The 24,163-nt window shown below is 47.8% G+C and overlaps 2 protein-coding genes across 2 annotated transcripts in view; one reads left to right on the top strand and one right to left on the bottom strand.

The window, feature by feature from the left end:
* The first annotated feature begins 16,025 nt into the window (after nucleotides 1-16,025).
* Nucleotides 16,026-20,278, top strand: LOC147339736 (testis-specific Y-encoded protein 1-like). Its single transcript, XM_086388850.1, is given in 6 exon segments — nucleotides 16,026-16,119; nucleotides 16,122-16,459; nucleotides 19,612-19,680; nucleotides 19,884-20,004; nucleotides 20,101-20,142; nucleotides 20,145-20,278. Coding segments are annotated over 6 exon segments (798 nt in total).
* Nucleotides 17,107-24,163, bottom strand: part of LOC147339735 (uncharacterized) — a 36,302-nt gene continuing 29,245 nt past the window's right edge. Inside the window, exon 4 of the mRNA XM_086387931.1 lies at nucleotides 17,107-24,097. The gene's annotated coding sequence lies outside the window, so the exon portion shown is untranslated. The remainder of the gene's footprint in view (nucleotides 24,098-24,163) is intronic.

The raw sequence follows: 24,163 nt of genomic DNA, 5'->3' as shown, positions 1-24,163 counted from the left end.
GACCATCCCCCTCCGGTGACAGGCAGCCAGAGCCGGAAGGGGGCAATTGCAGCCCCAGAGAGACATTATCTACAAAACTGTAAGCAGGCTTCTTTGCTAACTAAGACTTCTTGGGGTTCCGGACGGTCAACATCCACCTGAGAAGATGCGCTGGTTGTACACCCAGAAAACAGAGCAGCGGGGAGGGGATAAGTCACAGCAACTGCGGTTGCCAAACACCTCATCACCTGAGCTGCTCGGACCTGGGAAGGGCACAAAACGCAGGCCCAACCGAGTCTGCACCTCTGAGGACTACCCGAGTGCCTGAACCTGAGCGGCTTAGACCTGGGAGGCGCAAGCAGCCCAGGGCTGGCCTCGGCTGGTTCCCGGCAGAGCAACCTAGAGCCTGAGCAGTGTGGGCAGGGAGGCTACACGCATCATGAGCGGGGGCAGGCCCAGTGTGGCTGAGGCACTGCGAGCACATGCCAGTGTTATTTGTTTGCAGCGTCCCTCCCTCCCCACAGCGCGACTGAACAAGTGAGCCTAAAAAAAAAAAAAAAAAAGTGTCCACCACCACCCCCTTTGTATCAGGGCAGAAATCAGACACTGAAGAGACCAGCAAACAGAAGAAGCTGTAACAGAGGGAACCGCCTTGGAAGCGACAGGCAATAGATTAAAACCCTGTCGTTAGTACCCACTACATAGGAAGGGGCCTATAGATCTTGAGAAATATAAGCTGGACCAAGGAACTAGCTGAAAATGAACTGACCCCACAATACCCACACCACCAGAGAAAGTCCTAGATATATTTTACTATTTTTACGATCATTCTTTCTTTCTTTTTTAATTTTTAAAAAAATTTTAAGTCCTCTATTACTCTTTTAATTTTCACTTTTATAACCTACTATTACTTTGCCAAAAAAAAAGACTGTATTTTTTTTAAAGCAAACTTCATATATATATTCTTTATAATTTTTGTAACCTTTTTTTTTCTTCTTCTTTTCTTTAACATTGTATTTCTGAAATTCCAAACTCCACTCTAGATTTTTAATTTATGCTTTTTGGTATTTGTTATCAATTTTGTACCTATATTTTCTTTATAATTTTTGTGACTTTGTTTTTGTTTGTTTGTTTTTTCTCTTTCTTTTTCTTCTTCTTTTATTTAACATTGTATTTTTGAAATTCCAAACTCTACTCTAGATTTTTAACTTTTGCTTTTTGGTATTTGTTATCAATTTTGTACCTTGTATATTTTCTTTATAATTTTTGTGACTTTGTTTTTTTTTTTTCTTTTCTTCTCCTCTCGTTCATTTCCTTCTTCCTTTCTTTAACATTGTATTTTTGAAATTCCTAACTATACTCTAGATTTTTAATTTTTGTTTTTAGGTATTTGTTATCAATTTTGTACCCTTAAGAATCCAATCTTCAGTATCCATTTTTTACTTGGGAGCGAGATTGCTGGCTTGACTGCTCTCTCCCCCTTTGGACTCTCCTTTTTCTCCACCAGCTCGCCTGTGTCTCCTCCCTAACCCCTCTCTACTCTACCCAACTCTGTGAATTTCTGTGTTCCAGATGGTGGAGAACACTTAGGGAACTGATTACTGGCTGGATCTGTCTCTCTCCTTTTCATTCCCCCCTTTTATCCTCCTGGCCACCTCTGTCTCCTTCCTTTCTCTTCTCTTCTCTGTATAACTCCGTGAACATCTCTGAGCGGTCCAGTTGTGGAGTGCACATAAGGAAGTGATTACTGGCTAGCCCACTTTCTCCTCTACTGATTCCACCTCATCTCATTCGGGTCACCTCTAACTCCCTCCTCCCTCTTCTCTTCTCCATGTAACACTGTGAACCTCTCTGGGTGATCCTCACGGTGGAGAAACTTTTCATCTTTAACCTAGATGTTTTATTGATGGTGCTGTATAGAAGGAGAAGTTTTGAGACTACTGTAAAAATAAGACCGATAAATGGAAGCAGGAGGCTTCCAAACCCTGAAGTCCAAACTCTGAAGGGAACTCCTGACTCCAGGGAACATTAACTTACAGGAGCTCATCAAATGCCTCCATACCTACACTGAAACCAAGCACCACACAAGGGCCAACAAGTTCCAGGGCAAGACATACCAAGCAAATTCTCCAGCAACACAGGGACACAGCCCGGAGCTCCAATACACAGGCTGCCCAAAGTTACTACAAAACCATAGACATCTCATAACTCATTACTGGACACTTCATTGCACTCCAGAGAGAAGAAATCCAGCTCTACCTACCAGAACACTGATACAAGCTTCCCTAACCAAGAAACCTTGACAAGCCACCTGTACAAACCCACACACAGCGAGGAAACTCTACAATAAAGAGAACTCCACAAACTGCCAGAATACAGAAAGGACACCCCAAACTCAGCAATATAAACAAGATGGAGAGACAGAGGAATACCCAGCAGGTAAAGGAACAGGATAAATGCCCACCAAACCAAAGAGGAAGAGATAGGGAATCTACCTGATAAAGAATTCTGAATAATGATAGTGAAATTGATCCAAAATCTTGAAATCAAAATGGAATCACAGATAAACAGCCTGGAGACAAGGATTGAGAAGATGCAAGAAAGGTTTAACAAGGACCTAGAAGAAATAAAAGAGTCAATATATAATGAATAATGCAATAAATGAGATCAAAAACACTCTGGAGGCAACAAATAGTAGAATAACAGAGGCAGAAGATAGGATTAGTGAATTAGAAGATAGAATGGTAGAAATAAATGAATCAGAGAGGAAAAAAGAAAAATGAATTAAAAGAAGTGAGGACAATCTCAGAGACCTCCAGGACAATATTAAAAGCTACAACATTCGAATCATAGGGGTCCCAGAAGAAGAAGACAAAAAGAAAGACCATGAGAAAATATTTGAGGAGATAATAGTTGAGAACTTCCCTAAAATGGGGAAGGAAATAATCACTCAAGTCCAAGAAACCCAGAGAGTCCCAAACAGGATAAACCCAAGGCGAAACACCCCAAGACACATATTAATCAAATTAACAAAGATCAAACACAAAGAACAAATATTAAAAGTAGCAAGAGAAAAACAACAAATAACACACAAGGGAATTCCCATAAGGATAACAGCTGATCTTTCAATAGAAACTCTTCAAGCCAGGAGGGAATGGCAAGACATACTTAAAGTGATGAAAGAAAATAACCTACAGCCCAGATTATTGTACCCAGCAAGGATCTCATTCAAATACGAAGGAGAAATCAAAAGCTTTACAGACAAGCAAAAGCTGAGAGAATTCAGCACCACCAAACCAGCTCTCCAACAAATACTAAAAGATATTCTCTAGACAGGAAACACAAAAAGGGTGTATAAATTTGAACCCAAAACAATAGAGTAAGTGGCAACGGGATCATACTTATCAATAATTACCTTAAACGTAAATGGGTTGAATGCCCCAACCAAAAGACAAAGACTGGCTGAATGGATACAAAAACAAGACCCCTACATATGTTGTCTACAAGAGACCCACCTCAAAACAGGGGACACATACAGACTGAAAGTGAAGGGCTGGAAAAAGACTTTCCATGCAAATAGAGACCAAAAGAAAGCAGGAGTAGCAATACTCATATCAGATAAAATAGACTTTAAAATAAAGGCTGTGAAAAGAGACAAAGAAGGTCACTACATAATGATCAAAGGATCAATCCAAGAAGAAGATATAACAATTATAAATATATATGCACCCAACATAGGAGCACCACAATATGTAAGACAAATGCTAACAAGTATGAAAGGAGAAATTAACAATAACACAATAATAGTGGGAGAATTTAATACCCCACTCACACCTATGGATAGATCAACTAAACAGAAAATTAACAAGGAAACACAAACTTTAAACGACACAATAGGCCAGTTAGACCTAATTGATATCTATAGGTCATTGCATCCCAAAACAATGAATTTCACCTTTTTCTCAAGTGCACATGGAACCTTCTCCAGGATAGATCACATCCTGGGCCATAAGTCTAGCTTTGGTAAATTCAAAAAAATAGAAATCATTCCAAGCATCTTTTCTGACCACAATGCAGTAAGATTAGATGTCAATTACAGGAGAAATACTATTAAAAATTTCAATATATGGAGGCTGAACAACATGCTGCTGAATAACTAACCAATCATAGAAGAAATCAAAAAAGAAATCAAAATTTGCATAGAAACGAATGAAAATGAAAACACAACAACCCAAAACCTGTGGGACACTGTAAAAGCAGTCCTAAGGGGAAAGTTCATAGCAATACAGGCATACCTCAAGAAACAAGAAAAAAGTCAAATAAATAACCTAACTCTACACCTAAAGCAACTAGAAAAGGAAGAAATGAAGAACTCCAGGGTTAGGAGAAGGAAAGAAATCTTAAAAATTAGGGCAGAAATAAATGCAAAAGAAACAAAAGAGACCATAGCAAAAATCAACAAAGCCAAAATCTGGTTCTTTGAAAGGATAAATAATATTGACAAACCATTAGCCAGACTCATCAAGAAACAAAGGGAGAAAAATCAAATCGATAAAATTAGAAATGAAAATGGAGAGATCACAACAGACAACACAGAAATACAAAGGATCATAAGAGACTACTATCAGCAATTATACACCAATAAAATGGACAACGTGGAAGAAATGGACAAATTCTTAGAAAAGTACAACTTTCCAAAACTGGACCAGGAAGAAATAGAAAATTTTAACAGACCCATTACAAGCACGGAAATTGAAGCTATAATCAGAAATCTTCCAGCAAACAAAATCCCAGGTCCAGACGGCTTCAAAGCTGAATTCTACCAAAAATTTAGAAAAGAGCTAACACCTATCCTACTCAAACTCTTCCAGAAAATTGCAGAGGAAGGTAAACTTCCAAACTCATTCTATGAGGCCACCATCACCCTAATACCAAAACCTGACAAAGATGCCACAAAAAAAGAAAACTACAGGTCAATATCACTGATGAACATAGATGCAAAAGTCCTTAACAAAATTCTAGCAATCAGAATCCAACAACACATTAAAAAGATCATAAACCATGACTAAGTGGGCTTTATCCCAGGGATGCAAGGATTCTTCAATATCCACAAATCAATCAATGTACTACACCACATTAACAAATTGAAAGATAAAAACCATATGATTATCTCAATAGGTGCAGAGAAAGCCTTTGACAAAATTGAACATCCATTTATGATAAAAACTCTCCAGAAAGCAGGAATAGAAGGAACATACCTCAACATAATAAAAGCTATATATGACAAACCCACAGCAAACATTATCCTCAATGGTGAAAAATTGAAAGCATTTCCCCTAAAGTCAGGAACAAGACAAGGGTGCCCCCTTTCACCATTACTATTCAACATAGTTTTGGAAGTTTTGGCCACAGCAATCAGAGGAGAAAAAGAAATAAAAGGAATCCAAATTGGAGAGAAGAAGTAAAACTCTCACTGTTTGCAGAAGACATGATCCTCTACATAGAAAACCCTAAAGACTCCACCAGAAAATTACTAGAACTAATCAATGAATATAGGAAAATTGCAGGATATAAAATCAACACACAGAAATCCCTTGCATTCCTATACACTAATAATGAGAAAATAGAAAGAGAAATTAAGGAAACAAGTCCATTCACCATTGCAATGAAAAGAATAAAATACTTAGGAATATATCTACCTAAAGAAATTAAAGACCTATATATAGAAAACTATAAAACACTGGTGAAAGAAATCAAAAAGGACACTAATAGATGGAGACATATACCATGTTCATGGATTGGAAGAATCAATATAGTGAAAATGAGTATACTACACAAAGCAATTTTTACATTCAATGCAATCCCTATCAAGCTACCAACGGTATTCTTCACAGAGCTACAACAAATAATTTCACAATTTGTATGGAAATACAAAAAACCTCGAATAGCCAAAGCTATCTTGAGAAAGAAAAATTGAACTGGAGGAATGAACCTGCCTGACTTCAGGCTCTACTACAAAGCCACAGTCATCAAGACAGTATGGTACTGGCACAAAGAGAAATATAGATCAATGGAACAAAATAGAAAGCCCAGAGATAAGTCCATGCACCTATGGACACCTTATCTTTGACAAAGGAGGCAAGAATATACAATGGATTAAAGACAATCTCTTTAACAAGTGGATCTGGGAAAACTGGTCAACCACTTGTAAAAGAATGAAATTAGAACACTTTCTAACACCATACACAAAAATAAACTCCAAATGGACTAAAGATCTAAACGTAAGACCAGAAACTATAAAACTCCTAGAGGAGAACATAGGCAAAACACTCTCCGACATACATCACAGCAGGATCCTCTATGACCCATCTCCCAGAATATTGGAAATAAAAGCAAAAATGAACAAATTGGACCTAATAAAACTTAAACGCTTCTTCACAAAAAAAGAAACTATAAGCAAGGTGAAAAGACAGCCTTCAGAATGGGAGAAAATAATAGCAAATGAAGCAACTGACAAACAACTAATTTCAAAAATATGCAAGCAACTCCTACAGCTCAATTCCAGAAAAATAAATGACCCAATCAAAAAATGGGCCAAAGAACTAAATAGACAATTCTCCAAAGAAGACATACAGATGGCTAACAAACACATGAAAAGATGCTCAACATCACTCATTATCAGAGAAATACAAATCAAAACCACTATGCGGTATGATTTCACGCCAGTCAGAGTGGCTGCTATCCAAAAGTCTACAAGCAATAAATGCTGGAGAGGGTGTGGAGAAAAGGGAACTCTCTTACACTGTTGGTGGGAATGCAAACTAGTACAGCCACTATGGAGAACAGTGTGGAGATTCCTTAAAAAACTGGAAATAGAACTGCCTTATGATCCAGCAATCCCACTGCTGGGCATACACACTGAGGAAACCAGAAGGGAAAAGAGACACGTGTACCCCAATGTTCATTGCAGCACTGTTTATAATAGCCAGGACATGAAATCAACCTAGATGTCCATCAGCAGATGAATGGATAAGAAAGCTGTGGTACATATACACAATGGAGTATTACTCAGCCATTAAAAAGAATACATTTGAATCAGTTCTAATGAGGTGGATGAAACTGGAACGTATTATACAGAGTGAAGTAAGCCAGAAAGAAAAACATCAATACAGTATACTAACGCATATATATGGAATTTAGAAAGATGGTAATAATAACCCTGTATACGAGACAGCAAAAGAGACACTGATGTATAGAACAGTCTTATGGACTCTGTGGGAGAGGGAGAGGGCGGGATGATTTGGGAAAATGGAATTTAAACATGCATAATATCATATATGAAACGAGTCACCAGTCCAGGTTCAAAGCACAATACTGGATGCTTGGGGCTGGTGCACTGGGACGACCCAGAGGGATGGCATGGGGAGGGAGGAGGGAGGAGGGTTCAGGATGGGGAACACATGTATACCTGTGGTGGATTCATTTTGATATATGGCAAAACCAATATGATATTGTAAAGTTAAAAAATAAAATACAAAAAAAATCTACAAGCAATAAATGCTGGAGAGGGTGTGGAGAAAAGGGCACCCTCTCACACTGTTGGTGGGAATGCAAACTAGTACAGCCACTATGGAGAACAGTGTGGAGATTCCTTAAAAACCTGGCACTAGAACTGCCAAATGAACCAGCAATCGAACTGCTGGGCATACACACCGAGGAAACCAGAATTGAAAGAGACATGTGTACCAGAATGATCATCACAGCACTGTTTACAATAGTCAGGTCATGGAAGCAACCTAGATGTCCATCAGCAGATGAATGGATAAGAAAGCAGTGGTACATATACACAGTGGAATATTACTTAGCCATGAAAAAGAATACACTTGAATGCATTCTAATGAGGTGGATGAAACTGGAGCCAATTATACACAGTGAAATAAGTCAGAAAGAAAAACACCAATAAAGTAAGGCATATATATGGAATTTAGAAAGATGGTAATGAGAACCCTGTATGTGAGACCGCAAAAGAGACACAGATGTACAGAACAGTCTTTAGGACTCTGTGGGAGAAGGCGAGGGTGGGATGATCTGAGAGAATAGCATTGAAACATGTGTATTATCATATGTGAAACATATTCCAGTCCAGGTTCGATGCATGAGACAGGGTGCTCAGGGCTGGTGCACTGGGACGACCCAGAGGAATGGGATGTGGAGGGAGGTGGGAGGGGGGTTCAGGATGGGGAACACGTGTACACCCATGGTGGATTCATGTTAAGTATGGCAAAAACCACTACAGCTTTGTAAAGTAATTAGCCTCCGATTCAAATACATAAATGTTAAAAAATAAACTAATTTCCTTTGCTAAATAGGGCCTGATCAATGTTGGCTTTGTGACCTCAAAAAACGCCATTATTTTCCTTCCTTTCTTCCCTCCTTCATGCCCCATATTTCTTTCCTTTTCTTTCTTATTATACAATTGTGAAAGTTTGCTTTCCATTTATAGTTATTACAGAGTACTGGCTCTATTCGCCATGTTGTACAATATATCCTGGGGCTCATCTTATTCCTAACACGGTGTGCCTCCCACTCCCTCACCTCTATATTGCCCCTCCATTTTCCGCTCCCCGCTGGTAACCAGTAGACTGTTCTCTATATCTGTGAGCCTCCATTTTTGTTATATTGTCTACTTTGTGGTGTTCTTCAGATTCTATGAGTCATATCATACAGTATTTGTCGATCCCTGTCTGAGTTATTTTACTTCATAGTATACCTTCCATGTTGCTGCAAATGTCAATATTCCATTCTTCATACGGGGCAACTTCCTTCTATGCCTTTTTAGCAAATGGCACTGCCACCCCACACATGACATGGCTCACCGGCTCAGTTTGCATCTCTGCACTCACACAGGGAACCACCAGGTCCTCTTCCTCTTCTCCCATGGGAAGTATATCTTTGAAGCTGAGTCTGAAACCAGTTCTTCCCCCTTGGCCCCTACTTTCTGGCAAACTGGACCTTCTGGTCCCATCTCCAACCCACAGGACCCATCTCCCTCCCTCTTAACACATTTATCCCTGCCCTGCCCTCCCTGCCCCCAACTCTCAGAGAACTCGGCGACAAACATAATTTCACATCAGGTTGATTTTATTTTCATTCTTAATGTATGCAGTTGGTATAATAGTCAACGTCTGTACTGTTGGCCAGTACTCAGCAGCAAGCTCCCCGAAGATTTCTGAGGTCTCTAGCCATGCCTTGAAGTCACTGGCTGCCCACTGGTCCCGCTGGAATGACAGGAGTCTCCACACTCTCTGGGACTTCCTCTGGTCCATTCTGATTCAGCTCTTCATTCACCTTGGAACACTGGCTACAGAGCTTTGAGCCTCTGATTTTTCTAAGGTTCCTTGTGGTGGGCGGTTTCTGAGAAGTTTTCTTGGTCATCTTTGCCTGAAGGTGATTATTCCCCCCCACACTGACCCTGGCCACCTGGAGAAAACAAGAGAGGGGTAGAGAATGGCATTTGTTTGGGGAAGAGGGTGAAGGTGGCCAGGAACGACAGCTTCAGGAGAAGGGATGTGGGCAGAGAAGGGTTATGTGCCAGGCAAGGACAGGGGAGGGGGTCTTATGGGGTGGGGTCAATCGGCAAGAGGAGTTTGGGTGGGTCCAGCTCACCTTGACATGTTTTTTGGACCTCAATTGAGAGGAGGTCTTCATCCTTTTGTCCTGAGTAACAGGATGCAGGGGTTTCATAACTTCCCTGGAGCCTTGTGGCTTCCCAATCACCTTAGTCATTTTGAGGCCTCCCAGTGGTCTGCTCCAGAGCCCCTGCGCACCCCTGTATATACCCCTCCCCAGGGAGACACACCCTCATGCTTTATGAGGTCAGCAAGTCTTTTCCCCAGCCAATGGTGGCCCTGGGTGAGACTTGACATCACAAAGCCCCATCCTGACACCTCTAGCGGAGGATGGGGAGCAATTCAGATGTTTTGGTGGGAGAAATGAGGCATTTACGACTCCCCTAAAGAGGCCTCCAAACTCACCTGCCATCCTCATCTCTCTAAGTCAACTCTGATGGGTCACATGGCAGGGAGAGTGTGTCTACTCCAAACCTTGTCTATTATATCTATTTATGACTGTAAAAGTGTAAGGGAATTTTAAAAAAATCTACAAAAGGTACACCTGAAGCAGCCCCCAGTTAACGTAAGTTTATTTTTTCTAACCTAAGACTATTTTCCATAGTCTCAAAATAACTGACAATCAAGAATGAATTTCACTTCAAATCTATTTTTCAAATTCAGCAAGATATCTTATGTTCAAATATAAGACGATTTTGTTCTTTTCAAGCTAAAAAAAGTTTGTACCTTGCAGTGAATACTTTGTTTCACTGATTTAGATGTAAATAAAAGCACATTATGTGTCTTTACCTTGACAATTTTTGTGGTATCACTGTGTATTTAGAATCAACTGTTTGAATGTGGGTTGCATATTAGTACATTCCCTCAGGGACTGCAGGCTGTGCAGGAAGTGATCTCAAGGCCTTGCAAACCATTTAGGATGCTCTGTGGAATGGAGCCGTGGTAAACACAGCTGCCTATGTTGGTGACAATTGTTGAACAGGGTCTTAATGAACTCCCTCATAGAAGACAATGAATTTTTAAAGATAAGTACTAAGACTGTGGCCATATGAATTTATATATATATTCATATAACACACACACATACACACATATGTGTGTGCTTTTTTATATACATATATATACATACACATGTGTGTGTCTGTATGAATGTACACTGAAACTTTGTACCTTGTGAGTAACACATAAAATATTAAAACCTGACATATATGACAACAAACTTTTCAAACTTAAACCAACAAAACTTGGTTTTGCAGAGGAAAAGTATTTAATTCCTGACATTATTTTAGAATACTAGAGTATGGAGATGGTAATCAAAACAGAACCAGCGTTTACTTGGGTTTATTCTTGTAATAAAAGTCTTAGTGGGCAATGGCCCCCAGTATGGCCTACATGGGACGTGGGCTAGTCCCTCTGCCCCACCTGTGGGAGCCCACTGCTCCATTCTAAATTTCTTTGCTCCGAAGAACACACACGGATGGCTAACAAACACATGAAATGATGCTGAACATCACTCATTATCAGAGAAATACAAATCAAAACCACAATGAGGCCATCTCATACCGGTCAGGATGGCTGCTTTCCAAAAATCTACAAGCAATAAATGCTGGAGAGGGTGTGGAGAAAAGGGTACCCTCTTACACTGTTGGTGGGAATGCAAACCAGTACAGCCACTATGGAGAACAGTGTGGAGATTCTTTAAAACACTGGAACTAGAACTGCCAAATGAAGCAGCAATCCCACTGCTGGGCATACACACTGAGGAAACCAGAATTGAAACAGACATGTGGACCCGAATGATCATCAGAGCACTGTTTACAATAGGCAGGACATGGAAGCAACCTAGATGTCCATCAGCAGATGAATGGGTAAGAAAGCAGTGGTACATATACACAGTGGAATATTACTCAGCCATGTAAATGAATACACTTGAATCAGTTCTAATGAGGTGGATGAAACTGGAGCTTGTTATACAGAGTGAAATAAGTCAGAAAGAAAAACACCAATATTGTATTGTAACGCATATATATGGAATTTATAAAGATGGCAATGATAACAATGTATGCGAGACAGCAAAAGTGACACAGATGTACAGAACAGTCTTTTGGACTCTATGGGAGAAGGCGAGGGTGGGATGATCTGATAGAATAGCATTGAAACATGTATATTGTCATATGTGAAACAGATGGCCAGTCCAGGTTCGACGCATGAGACAGGGTGCTCGGGGCTGGTTCACTGGGATGACCCAGAGGGATGGGATGGGCAGGGAGGTGGGAGGGGGGTCCAGTATGGGGAACACATGAACACCCATGGTGGATTCATGTCAAATATGGCAAAAACCACTACAGCATTGTAAAGTAATTAGCCTCCAATTAAAATAAATAACTTAAAAAAAATAAATTCCTTTGCAAAAAGGGCCTAATCAATGTTGTCTTTGTGACCACCCAAAACACCATTATTTTCCTTCCTTTGTTCCCGTCTTCCTCCCCCCTCTTTCTTTCCTCTTCTTTCTTATTATATAATTGTGAAAGTTTGCTTTCCATTTATAGTTATTACACACTACTGGTTCTATTTCCCATGTTGTACAATACATCCTTGGGCTCATCTTACACCTAACACAGTGTGCCTCCCACTCACCCACCTCTGTATTGTCCCTCCCTCTTCCCCTCCCCACTGGTAACCAGTAGCTTGTTATCTATATATGTGAGTCTCCATTTCTTTTATATTCTCTACTTTGTGGTATTTTTAGATTCTATAAGTGATATCATACAGTATTTTTCTATCTCTGAGTTATTTTGCTTCATAGTATACCTTCCATGTTGCTGCATATATCAATATTTCATTCTTTTTATGGGACATCTTCTTATTATGCCATTTGATCAAATGGCACTGCCACGCCACACATGACACGTCTGGACAGCTAAGCTTCCATCTCTGCACGCATGCAGAGAAACATCAAATCATCTTCCTCTTCTCCCATGGGAAGTATATCTTGAAGTTTTAGGCAGCTGACTTGCCACTCCCTAGGACATACATGACAGCCATACATCAGGAGTGGTCAGAAACAAATCCTCCCTTGTGGGATGAGACAAGGGTCCCAGAGGACCAAGGGGGACCAAGAGGGATGAGCGCATTGTCTTGTATGGCAGGGGCTGAGGATGCCAGTGTAGCTGCTGGGCAAGTGGGAGTGTCCAGATGCAGAGGCCAGTGATGCCAAAGGGGTGCATCTTAACGACCTCTCTGTGCCTGAGATGTCTTCTCCTTTACACTGCTTCTGTCAGGATGGATGCGACATTCCCAGCCTCAGGCCAGTCACCATGAGCCTGAACTTGCTCAACTGGTTGTTGGACCACAACTCTCTGGGACGGAACAGGATTGCTAAGGTGGGGTCCATTTGGGCCTCCCCAGAATGGGTGATTGATATTGGGTTTCTTTGCTGCCCAGGAAGGGCTCGGAGCCTAGTTAATCCCATGCTGACCTCCCCCATGTGGCTAGAGATCAGTAGGTCCTGCCATGAGAGGTAAGTGACAAGACACTGAAGTTGTGAGGGGATCAGGAGTTGTGGCCTGAAGGCAGATCCATGTAGAGGCCAGGACCCTCTCCTTTTCCCAGTGGGGAAGCTCAGACTCATTCAGCTGGGATGCACAGATTGAATACAGTTCAGTCGTGTAGCAGTGACAGGCTGAGACTGGATGCTTGGGGGTTTCAGGTGTCCTAGTCTCATTCAGAGCAGCTCTGCTTACAGCACATGAGACCCAGGTTATTCTCATGTAGGCAGGCTGAATTAAGCACCTTTGTCGGCATCATCCTTCCCTGGGTCTTCTGCTCAGAGAGACCCTGGGGCTTCTTCGGTGTGAGCCCGATGATTCAGGGTACTGGGGCCCTGAGACCTGCCAGTGAACTGGGGCCCTTGAGGATGTCGCTGGCACCAGGTGGCCCACCAGGCGAGGAGACTGCCTTCTTCAGCGGCCAGTCAGTGGAGGAAGGAGCGGCCCTGGAGGACAGAGAGGTAGTGTAGTCCGGCAAGTGTTCCTGCTGATGGTGGAAAACAACATTGAGAAGGTTGAAGTGGTGGCGGAAGAGGAGCAAGGGAAGCTGTCTTCGCCGGAGCAGGAGGAGAAGCCGAGGAGCAGGGCCAGGAACATCCAAGGACAGGAGCCTCGAGCGACCAGCCCCCACTGGAGGCGCTGGAGGCATTGGCGGTCCTGCAGGTGGAGCTGAGCTCCGCAAATGAGACAGACCCCAAAGCCTATCTTCAGCTCCAGAGGAAGGACCATCAGAGGAGAAAGCGTCCCTTGAGTCAGATAAGTGTCATCATCCAGGGCAACTTGGGCTTGTGGGCCAATGCCGTATCTTTCGTGCCACTTCTCAGAGGTCAGATGCTCAGGAGGACGAGAAGGAAAAGGAGCAGGAGGAGGGCTGGTGCTGAGAACCTGCCAGCCGAGGGGAGGCCAAGGGAACTGGGGGGCATGGGAATTGCGGTTCAGGGGCACTGTGATCTCCACAGGCACAGTGCAAGCAGAACCTGGGAACCTCTCTACCTGTAGGTGTCTGAGCAAATGACTGTGGGAGGCTCCATCCGGCTCGCATCTGAATAGGAGCCGTACACTTTGGCAGAGAATGGATGTCATCAGTGACTGGAGACAGTCTGACAGATGACTCCAGTACATCCATGCCACCTCTTGTCAAGATAGGGAGCAGGGAAGAGACCCAGGCCTCTCTTGCTAAACGCACAGACACAGGCACTTGCGCACGCAGAACGCATGCTGCAGAGACTGCAGATCCTGAACTTTCAGGCAACTGACATGCCGCTTCCCAGGACACACATGCCAGGCATACATCAAGAGCGGTCAGAAACAGATCCTCCCTTGGGGGATGCGGACAAGGGTCCCAGAAGACCACAGGGGACCCAGAGGGATGAGTGTGTCGCATGGTGTGGCAGGGCCTGGGGATGTCAGTGTGGCAGCTTGGCAAGCAGGAGTACCCAGATGCAGAGCACCAGCGATGCCAAAGTGGTACTCCTATATGACCTCTCTGTGCCTGAAGTACGGGTGGTCCCGAAAGGAAACAAGTACTCGCTCCCGAAAGGGAGTACTTACAGATGCCTGTTCCGGTGCCCTTGCTCTGCCTGAGACTGACCCTGTTCCTCGAGACTCTTCCTTCCCCAGCATGTGGCATGACTGGCTCCTTGACTTCGAGCAGATTATGAACCACCAGCAGAGGCCCGTCATGATCAGTGACCGAGATGAAGACTTGCTTAGCTCTATGATGGTTTTGAAGGGCAGGGAGGGAGCCTGAGGACAGGTGGGTGGGGGAGCTGGGCAGGCATGTTGGGGTCGGAGGATCCTATGACCTGGGTCCATGCATTCACCGTGAGCCTTTGGAAAGGAAAAAAGGAAGATGCACATGCCTGCCTGGCAGGGAAGCTGCGGACCCTAGAAGCTTCTGCACCTTCACCTTTTCCATCCTCCTGGTCCTGGCAGGTGCCAGAACGAGGCCATCCCCAGTCCCGCTGCAAACTGGAATTTTCCTTTCAGGACAAGCCGTCCTTCAGGAACAGAGAGATCGTTAAAGCGTACCACTTTGGCATCGCTGGTGCGAACTGGCTCCGAGGGCAGTGTGGGTGGGAGGGAGAGGGAGTCAGATGCACCACCTACCTGAATCTTTCCTGTCTCCCCCATCCTCCTTCAGGATATAGGGCATGTACGTCCTCTCCGGTCCACAGCTTCTGTGAGGATGGATGGGAGCTCCCAGCCTCAGGCAGGACCCCGCAGCGTGAACTTCCTCAACTGGTTGTTGGACTACAACTCTCCATGATGTAACAGGATTGCTGAGGTGGGGTCCATCTGGGCCTCCCCAGAATGGATGATTGGTGTTGGGGTTCTTGGCTGCCCATGGGAGGGCTCAGGGCTGCTCATCCATATGCTGACTTCTCCGTGTGGCCAGCAGATCATTGGCGAGGGCCTGAGAGTCAACCCCCTGCAGTATTACCCCCAGGAGGAAGGTCCTACCATGAGAGGGAAGTGACAAGACACAGAGGTTGTGAGGGGATCAGGAGGTGAGGCCTGAAGGCAGATCCGTGTAGAGGCCAGGACCCTCTCCTCTCCCTGGTGGGGAAGCTCAGGCTCATGCAGCCTGGATACAGAGCCTGGATTCAGGTCATGTGGGTAGTAGGTGACAGGCTGAGACTGGAGGCTTGGGGGCTTCAGGTGTCCTTGTCTCATTCAGAGCAGCTCTGCTTCCAGCACGCAAAACCCAGGTGATTCTCATGGAGGCAAGCTGAATTAAGCACCTTTGTCGGCATCATCCTTCCCTGGGTCCTGCTGCTCACCGAGACCCTGGGGCTTCTTCGGTGTGAGCCTGAGGATTCAGGGTACCGGGGCTCTGAGACCAGCCAGCACGGTGGGGCCATCAGGGATGTCGCAGGTGGCAGGTGGCCCAGGAGGCGAAGAGGCTGCCTTCTTCAGTGGGGAGGGAGTGGAGGAAGCAGCAGCCTTGGACGACGGAGACGTGGTGCGGTCCAGCAAGTGTTCCAGCTGCTGGTGGAAGCAATCATTGAGGAGGCTGAAGTGGTGGCGGAGGAGGAGCAGGGGAAGCTGCCCTCGCAAGAGCGGGAGGATAAGCTGGAGGAGCAGGGCCAGGAAGATCCAAGGACAGGAGCCTCGAGCGACCAGCCCCCACTGGAGGCGCTGGAGGCATTGGCGGCCCTGCAAGTGCAGCTGAGCTCCCCAAATGAGAAAGACCCCAGGGCCTATCTTCAGCTCCAGAGGAAGGACCATCAGAAGAGAAAGCGTCCCTTCAGTCAGAGAAGTGCCATCATCCAGGGCATCCCTGGCTTGTGGCCTAAAACCGTATCTTTAGTGTTGCTTCTCAGGGGTCAGATGCTCAGGAGGACGAGAAGGAACAGGAGCAGGAGGAGGGGTAGGTGTGAGGGAACCCGCCAGCTGGGGGGGGGGGTGGCAAGGAAATTAGGGGGCAAGGGAATTGGGCGCCGGGGGAGCTGTGATTTCCACAGCCTCAGTGCCAGCAGAGCCTGTGAATCTTTCTACCTGTACGTGTCTGAGCAAATGACTATGGGAGGCTCAATTTGGCTCACATCTGAAGAGAAGCCACACTCTTTGGCAGGGAATGAATGTCATCAGTGACCAGGGACAGTGTTCCAGATGACTCCAGTACATCCATGTGACCCCTTGTGAAGACAGGGTGCAAGAGAGAGAACCAGGCCTCTCTTGCTAAATGCACAGACACTGGCACTTGTGCACGGAGAATGCAGGCTGCATGGATGGCAGATCCTTAAGTGTGAGGCAACTGACATACCACTCCCCAGGACACACATGACAGCCATACATCAGGAGCAGTCAGACTAATCCTCCCTTGAGGGATGAGAACAAGGGTCCTGAAAGGTTGTTGTTGAATCACACGAATACACCGGGATTCTTGGCCCCCGGAGGAGAAGAATTCAATCTGGGGCCAGAGACGAGGCTTGATCGCTCAGAGCTTTTGTGTAATAAAGTTTTATTAAAGTATAAAGGAGATAGAGAAAGCTTCTGACATAGACATTAGAAGGGGGTAGAAAGACTACCCGCTTGCTAGTGTTAACAATGAAGTTATATACTCTCCAGCGAATCCAAAGAATGTCTGGAGGTTGTAAAGACCTCATCAGACCTACTCCCATAATTTACATTTTAAGATAACAGAATTAGCCAGAAGGTTTAATCCAAAGACTGTCCTTAATCCAGAGACTGTCCTCAGGCAGGATACATTATTGTTATATAATCCTAAGGAATGTGGAGAAAGAAAAAAAGTTTGTCCTTTCTTCCTCCTTGAGAATTCCAGACCCCTCTCTCCTTGGGGACCCCTAGATTTCCTATCAACCTGCCTAGGAAATGACTCTCTCAGTCCCAGAGGACCATGGGAGATCCAGAGGGATGAGCACATTGTCTTGTATGGCAGGGGCTGGGGATGTCAGTGTAGCTGCTAGACAAGCGGGAGTACCTAGATGCAGAGGCCAGTGATGCCAAAGTCGTACTCCTTAATGACCTCTCTGTGCCTGAGACGTCTTCTCTGGTACACTGCTTCTGTGGGGATGGATGCGGCGCTACCAGTTTCAGGCCGGTCACCATGAGCCTGAATTTGCTCAACGGGTTGTTAGACCACAACTCTCTGGGATGGAACGGGATTGCGAAGGTGGGGTCCATTTGGGCCTCCTCATAATGGGCGATTGTTATTGGGTTTCTTGTCTCCCCACAAAGTTATCGGGGCCTGGTTAGTCCCATGCTGACATCCTGCGTGTGCCCAGCAGAGTAGCAGGTCCTGCCATGAGAGGTAAGTGACAAGACACAGAATTTGTGAGGGGATCAGGAGGTGAGGCCTGAAGGCAGAAACATGGAGAGGCCAGGAACCTTTGCTTTCCCTGGTGGGGAAGCTCAGGCTCATTCAGCGTGGAGGCATAGCCTGGATGCAGGTCATGTGAGTAGCAGGTGACAGGCTGAGACTGGAGCCTTAGGGACTTCATGTGTCCTAGTCTTATTCAGAGCAGCTCTGCTTACAGCATGCGAGACCCAGGTGATTCTCACGGAGGCAGCTGAATTAAGCACCTTTGTCGGCATCATCCTTCCCTGGGTCCTCTGTTCGCCGAACCCAGGGGCTTCCTCAGTGTGAGCCCGGCGATTCAGAATGCCAGGGCTGTGAGACCTGCCGGTGCACTGGGGCCGTCTGTGATGTCGCTGGCAGCAGGTGGCACACAAGGCGAGGAGGCTGCCTTCTTCAGCAGGCAGGCAGTGGAGGAAGGAGCGGCCCTGGAGGACGGAGAGGTGGTGCAGTCTGGCAAGTGTTCCTGCTGCTGGTGGAAGACATTATTGAGGAGGTTCAAGTGGTGGTGGAAGAGAAGCAAGGGAAGCTGTCCTCGCAGGAGCAGGAGGAGAAGCCATAGGAGAAGGGCCAGGAACATCCAAGAACAGGAGCCTCAAGCAACCAGCCTGCACTGGAGGCGCTGGAGGCATTGGCGGTCCTGCAGGTGGAGCTGAGCCCCAGAAACGAGACAGACACCAAAGCCTACCTTTGGCTCCAGAGGAAGGATCATTAGAGGAGAAAGGTCCCTTGAGTCAGAGAAGTGCTATCATCCAGGGCAACCCGGGCTTGTGGGCCAATGCCGTATCCTTCGAGCCACTTCTCAGAGGTCAAGAGGACCTCAGGAGGACAAGAAGGAACAAGAGCAGGAGGAAGGGAGGGGTCAGGGAACCCGCCAGCCGAGGGGAGGTCAAGGGAATTTGGGGCAAGGGAATTGCAGTTCGGGGGCGCTGTGATCTTCACAGGTACACTGCCAGCAGAACCTGGGAACCTCTCTACCTGTACGTGTCTGAGCAAATGACTGTGGGAGGCTCCATCCAGCTCGCATCTGAATAGGAGCCGCACACTTTGGCAGGGAATGGATGTCATCAGTGACTGGAGACAGTCTGACAGATGACTCCAGTACATCCATGCCACCTCTTGTCAAGATAGGGAGCAGGGAAGAGACCCAGGCCTCTCTTGCTAAACGCACAGACACATGCACTTGCGCACGCAGAATGCATGCTGCAGAGACTGCAGATCCTGAGCTTTCAGGCAACTGACATGCCGCTTCCCAGGACACACATGCCAGGCATACATCAAGAGCGGTCAGAAACAGATCCTCCCTTGGGGGATGCGGACAAGGGTCCCAGAAGACCACAGGGGACCCAGAGGGATGAGCGTGTTGCATGGTGTGGCAGGGGCCGGGGTTGTCGGTGTGGCAGCTGGGCAAGCGGGAGTACCCAGATGCAGAGCACCAGCGATGCCAAAGTGGTACTCCCATACGACCTCTCTGCCTGAAGTATGGGTGGTCCCGAAAGGAAACAAGTACTCCCGAAAGGGGGAACTTATAGATGCCTGTTCTGGTGCCCTTGCTCTGCCTGAGACTGACCCTGTTCCTCGAGACTCTTCCTTCCCCGGCATGTGGCATGACTGGCTCCTTGACTTTGAGCAGATTATGAACCACCGCCAGATGCCCGTCAGGATCAGCGACTGTGATGAAGACTTGCTTAGCTCATTGATGGCTTTGAAGGGCAGGGAGGGAACCTGAGGACAGGTGGGTCGGGGAGCTGGGCAGGCACGTGGGGGTCGGGGGATCCTATGACCCGGGTGCATGCGTTCGCCGTGACCCTTTGGAAATGAAAAACGGAAGATGCAGATGCCTGCCTGGCAGGGAAGCTGCGGACCCTAGAAGCTTGTGCACCTTCACCTTTTCCATCCTCCCAGTCCTGGCAGGTGCCAGAACGAGGCCATCCCCAGTCCCGTTGCAAGCTGGTATTTTCCTTTCGGGACAACCCGTCCTTCAGGAACAGAGAGATCATTAAGGGGTACCACTTTGGCATTGCTGGTGCAACCTGGCATCCAGGGCGGTGTGGGTGGGTGGGAGAGGGAGTCAGACGCACCACCTACCTGAATCATTCCTGTCTCCCCCATCCTCCTTCAGGATATAGGGCATGTATGTCCTCTCCGGTCCACTGCTTCTGTGAGGATGGACTGGAGCTCCCAGCCTCAGGCCGGACACCTGCAGCGTGAACTTCCTCAACTGGTTGTTGGACCACAACTCTCCAGGATGTAACAGGATTGCTGAGGTGGGTCCATCTGGGCCTCCCCAGAATGGATGATTGGTGTTGGGGTTCTTGGCTGCCCACGGGAGGACCCTGGGGTGCTTGTCCATATGCTGACTTCCCCGTGTGGCCAGCAGATCATTGGCGAGGGCCTGTGAGTCAATCCCCTGCAGTATTAGCCCCAGGAGGAAGGTCCTGCCATGAGAGGGAAGTGGCAAGACACAGAAGTTGTGACGAGGTCAAGAGCTGAGGCCTAAAGGCAGATCGGTATAGAGGCCAGGACCCTCTCCTCTCCCCGGTGGGGAAGCTCAGGCTCATGCAGCCTGGATGTACAGCCTGGATTCAGGTCATGTCGGTAGTAGGTGACAGGCTGAGACTGGAGGTTTGGGGGCTTCAGGTGTCCTTGTCTCATTCAGAGCAGCTCTGCTTCCAGCACGCAAAACCCAGGTGATTCTCACGGAGGCAGGCTGAATTAAGCACCTTTGTCGGCATCATCCTTCCCTGGGTCCTGCTGCTCATGGAGACCCTGGGGCTTCTTCAGTGCAAGACCAAGAATTCAGGGTGCTGGGGCCCTGAGATGTGCTGGCGCACTGGGGCCGTCAGGGATGTCGCAGGCAGCAGGTGGACCACCAGGCGAGGAGGCTGCCTTCTTCAGCGAGCAGGCAGTGGAGGAAGCAGCGGCCCTGGAGGACGGAGAGGTGTTGCGGTCCGGAAAGTATTCCAGCTGCTGGTGGAAGACATCATTGAGGAGGTTGAAGTGGTGGTGGAGGAGGAGCAAGGGAAGCTGCCCTTGCAGGACCAGGAGCAGCTGGAGGAGCAGGGCCAGGAAAATCCAAGGACAGGAGCCTCGAGCGACCAGCCCCCACTGGAGGCGCTAGAGGCATTGGCTGCCCTGCAGGTGCACCTGAGCTCCCCGAATGAGAAGGACCCCACAGCCTATCTTTGGCTCCAGAGGAATGATCATCAGAGGAGAAAGCGTCCCTTGAGTCAGAGAAGTACCATCAGCCAGGGCATCCCTGGCTTGTGGCCCAAAGCCGTATCCTTAGTGTTGCTTCTCAGGGGTCAGATGCTCAGGAGGACAAGAAGGAACAGGAGCAGGAGGAGGGGTGGGTGTGAGGGAACCCGCCAGCTGAGGTAGGGAGCGGGGGCCAAGGGAATTAGGGGGCAAGGGAATTGGGCGCCAGGGGAGCTGTGATTTCCACAGCCTCAGTGCCAGCAGAGCCTATGAATCTTTCTGCCTGTACGGGTCTGAGCAAATGACTGTGAGAGGCTCAGTTTGGCTCGCATCTGAATAGAAGCCACACACTTTGGCAGGGAATGAATGTCATCAGTGACGGGGACAGTATGCCCAGTGACTCCAGTACATCCATGCGACCCCTTGTGAAAACAGGGCTCAAGAGAGAGAACCAGGCCTCTCTTGCTAAATGTACAGACACTGGCACTTGTGCACGGAGAATGCATGCTGCATGGACTGCAGATCATGAAGTTGGAGGCAACTGACATGCCACTCCCAGGACACACATGACAGCCATACATCAGGAGTGGTCAGAAACAAATCCTCCCTGTGGGATGAAAACAAGGGTTCCAGAGGACCATGGGAGACCCAGAGGGTTGAGCACATTGTCTTGTATGGCAGGGGCTGGGGATGTGAGTGTGGCGGCTGGGCAAGCGGGAGTACCCAGATGCAGAGGCCAGCGATGCCAAAGTCGTACTCCTTAACGACCTCTCTGTTCATGAGACATCTTCTCCGGTACACTGCTTCTGTGGGGATGGATGCGGAGCTCCCAGCCTCAGGCCAGTCACCATGAGTCTGAACTTGCTCAACTGGTTGTTGGACCAAAACTCTCCGGGATGGAACAGCATTACTAAGGTGGGGTCCATTTGGTCCTCCCCAGAATGGGTGATTGATATTGGGTTTCTTTGCTGCCCAGGAAGGGCTCGGGGCCTGGTTAGTCCCATGCTGATCTCCCCTGTGTGGCCAACATATCAGTAGGTCCTGCCATGAGGGGTAAGTGACAAGACACAGAGGTTGTGAGGGGATCAGGAGGTGAGGCCTGAAGGCAGATCCTTGTAGAGGCCAGGACCCTCTCCTTTCCCCTGTGGGGAAGCTCAGGCTCATGCAGCCTGGATGCACAGCCTGGATTCATGTCATGCAAGTAGCAGGTGACAGGCTGAGAGTGGAGGCTTAGGGGCTTCATGTGTCCTAGTCTCATTCAGAGCAGTTCTGCTTACAGCACATGAGACCCGAGACCCAGGTGATTCTCATGGAGGCAGGCTGAATTAAGCACCTTTGTCAGCATCATCCTTCCCTGGGTCCTCTGCTCATGGAGACCCCGGGGCTTCTTCGATGTGAGCCCACCAATTCAGGGTGCCAGGGCCCTGAGACTTGCCGGTGAGCCAGGGCCATCGGGGATGTTGCTGGCAGCAGGTGGCCCACCAGGCAAGGAGGCTGCCTTCTTCAGCAGGCAGGCAGTGGAGGAAGGAGCGGCCCTGGAGGATGGAGAGGTGGTGCAGTCCAACAAGTGTTCCTGCTGCTGGTGGCAGACATTATTGAGGAGGCTGAAGTGGTGGCAGAAGAGGAGCAAGGGAAGCTGTCCTCGCAGGAGCGGGAGAAGAAGCCGGAGGAGCAGGGCCAGGAATATCCAAGAACAGGAGCCTCGAGCAACCAGCCCCCACTAGAGGCACTGTAGGCGTTGGTGGTCCGGCAGGTGGAGCTGAGCCCCGCAAATGAGACAGACCCCCAAAGCCTATCTTCGGCTCCAGAGGAAGGACCATCAGAGGAGAAAGCTTCCCTTGAGTCAGACAAGTTGTGTCATCCAGGGCAACTCCGGCTTGTGGGCCAATGCCATATCCTTTGTGCCACTTCTCAGAGGTCAGATGCTCAGGAGGACGAGAAGCAAGGACAGGAGCAGGAGGAGGGGTGGGGCTGAGGGGACCCGCCAGCCGAGGGGAGGCCAAGGGAACTGGGGGGCATGGGAATTATGGTTCGGGGGCGCTGTGATCTCCACAGGCACAGTGCCAGCAGAACCTGGGAACCTCTCTACCTGTACATGTCTGAGCAAATGACGGTGGGAGGCTCCATCCGGCTCACATCTGAATAGGAGCCATACACTTTGGCAGGGAATGGGTGTCATCAGTGACTGGAGACAGTCTGACAGATGACTCCAGTACATCCATGCCACCTCTTGTCAAGACAGGGAGCAGGGAAGAGACCCAGGCCTCTCTTGCTAAACGCACAGACACAGGCACTTGCGCACGCAGAATGCATGCTGCAGAGACTGCAGATCCTGAACTTTCAGGCAACTGACATGCCGCTTCCCAGGACACACATGCCAGGCATACATCAAGAGCGGTCAGAAACAGATCCTCCCTTGGGGGATGTGAACAAGGGTCCCAGAAGACCACAGGGGACCCAGAGGGATGAGCGTGTCGCATGGTGTGGCAGGGGCCGGGGTTGTCAGTGTGGCAGCTGGGCAAGCGGGAGTACCCAGATGCAGAGCACCAGCGATGCCAAAGTGGTACTCCCATACGACCTCTCTGTGCCTGAAGAGCGGGTGGTCCCAATAGGAAACAAGTACTCCTGAAAGGGAGTACTCACAGAGGCCTGTTCCGGTGCCCTTGCTCTGCCCAAGACTAACCCTGTTCCTCGAGACTCTTCCTTCCCCAGCATGTGGCATGACTGGCTCCTTGACTTTGAGCAGATTACGAACCACCGCCAGATGCCTGTCATGATCAGCGACTGAGATGAAACTTGTTTAGCTCCATGATGGCTTTGAAGTGCAGGGAGGGAGCCTGAGGACAGGTGGGTGGGGGAGCTGGGCAGGCATGTTGGGGTCGGAGGATCCTATGACCTGGGTCCATGCATTCACCGTGAGCCTTTGGAAAGGAAAAAAGGAAGATGCAGATGCCTGCCTGGCAGGGAAGCTGCGGACCCTAGAAGCT

The sequence above is a fragment of the Bos grunniens genome, chromosome X (assembly GCF_055505025.1).
Source record: "Bos grunniens cultivar Pamir isolate PY7600 chromosome X, Bosgru_T2T1.0, whole genome shotgun sequence".
In the NCBI taxonomy this organism is placed as follows: Eukaryota; Metazoa; Chordata; class Mammalia; order Artiodactyla; family Bovidae; genus Bos; species Bos grunniens.
The sequence above is the reverse complement of the archived record's forward strand: the minus strand, read 5'-3'. Positions and strand labels throughout refer to the sequence as shown.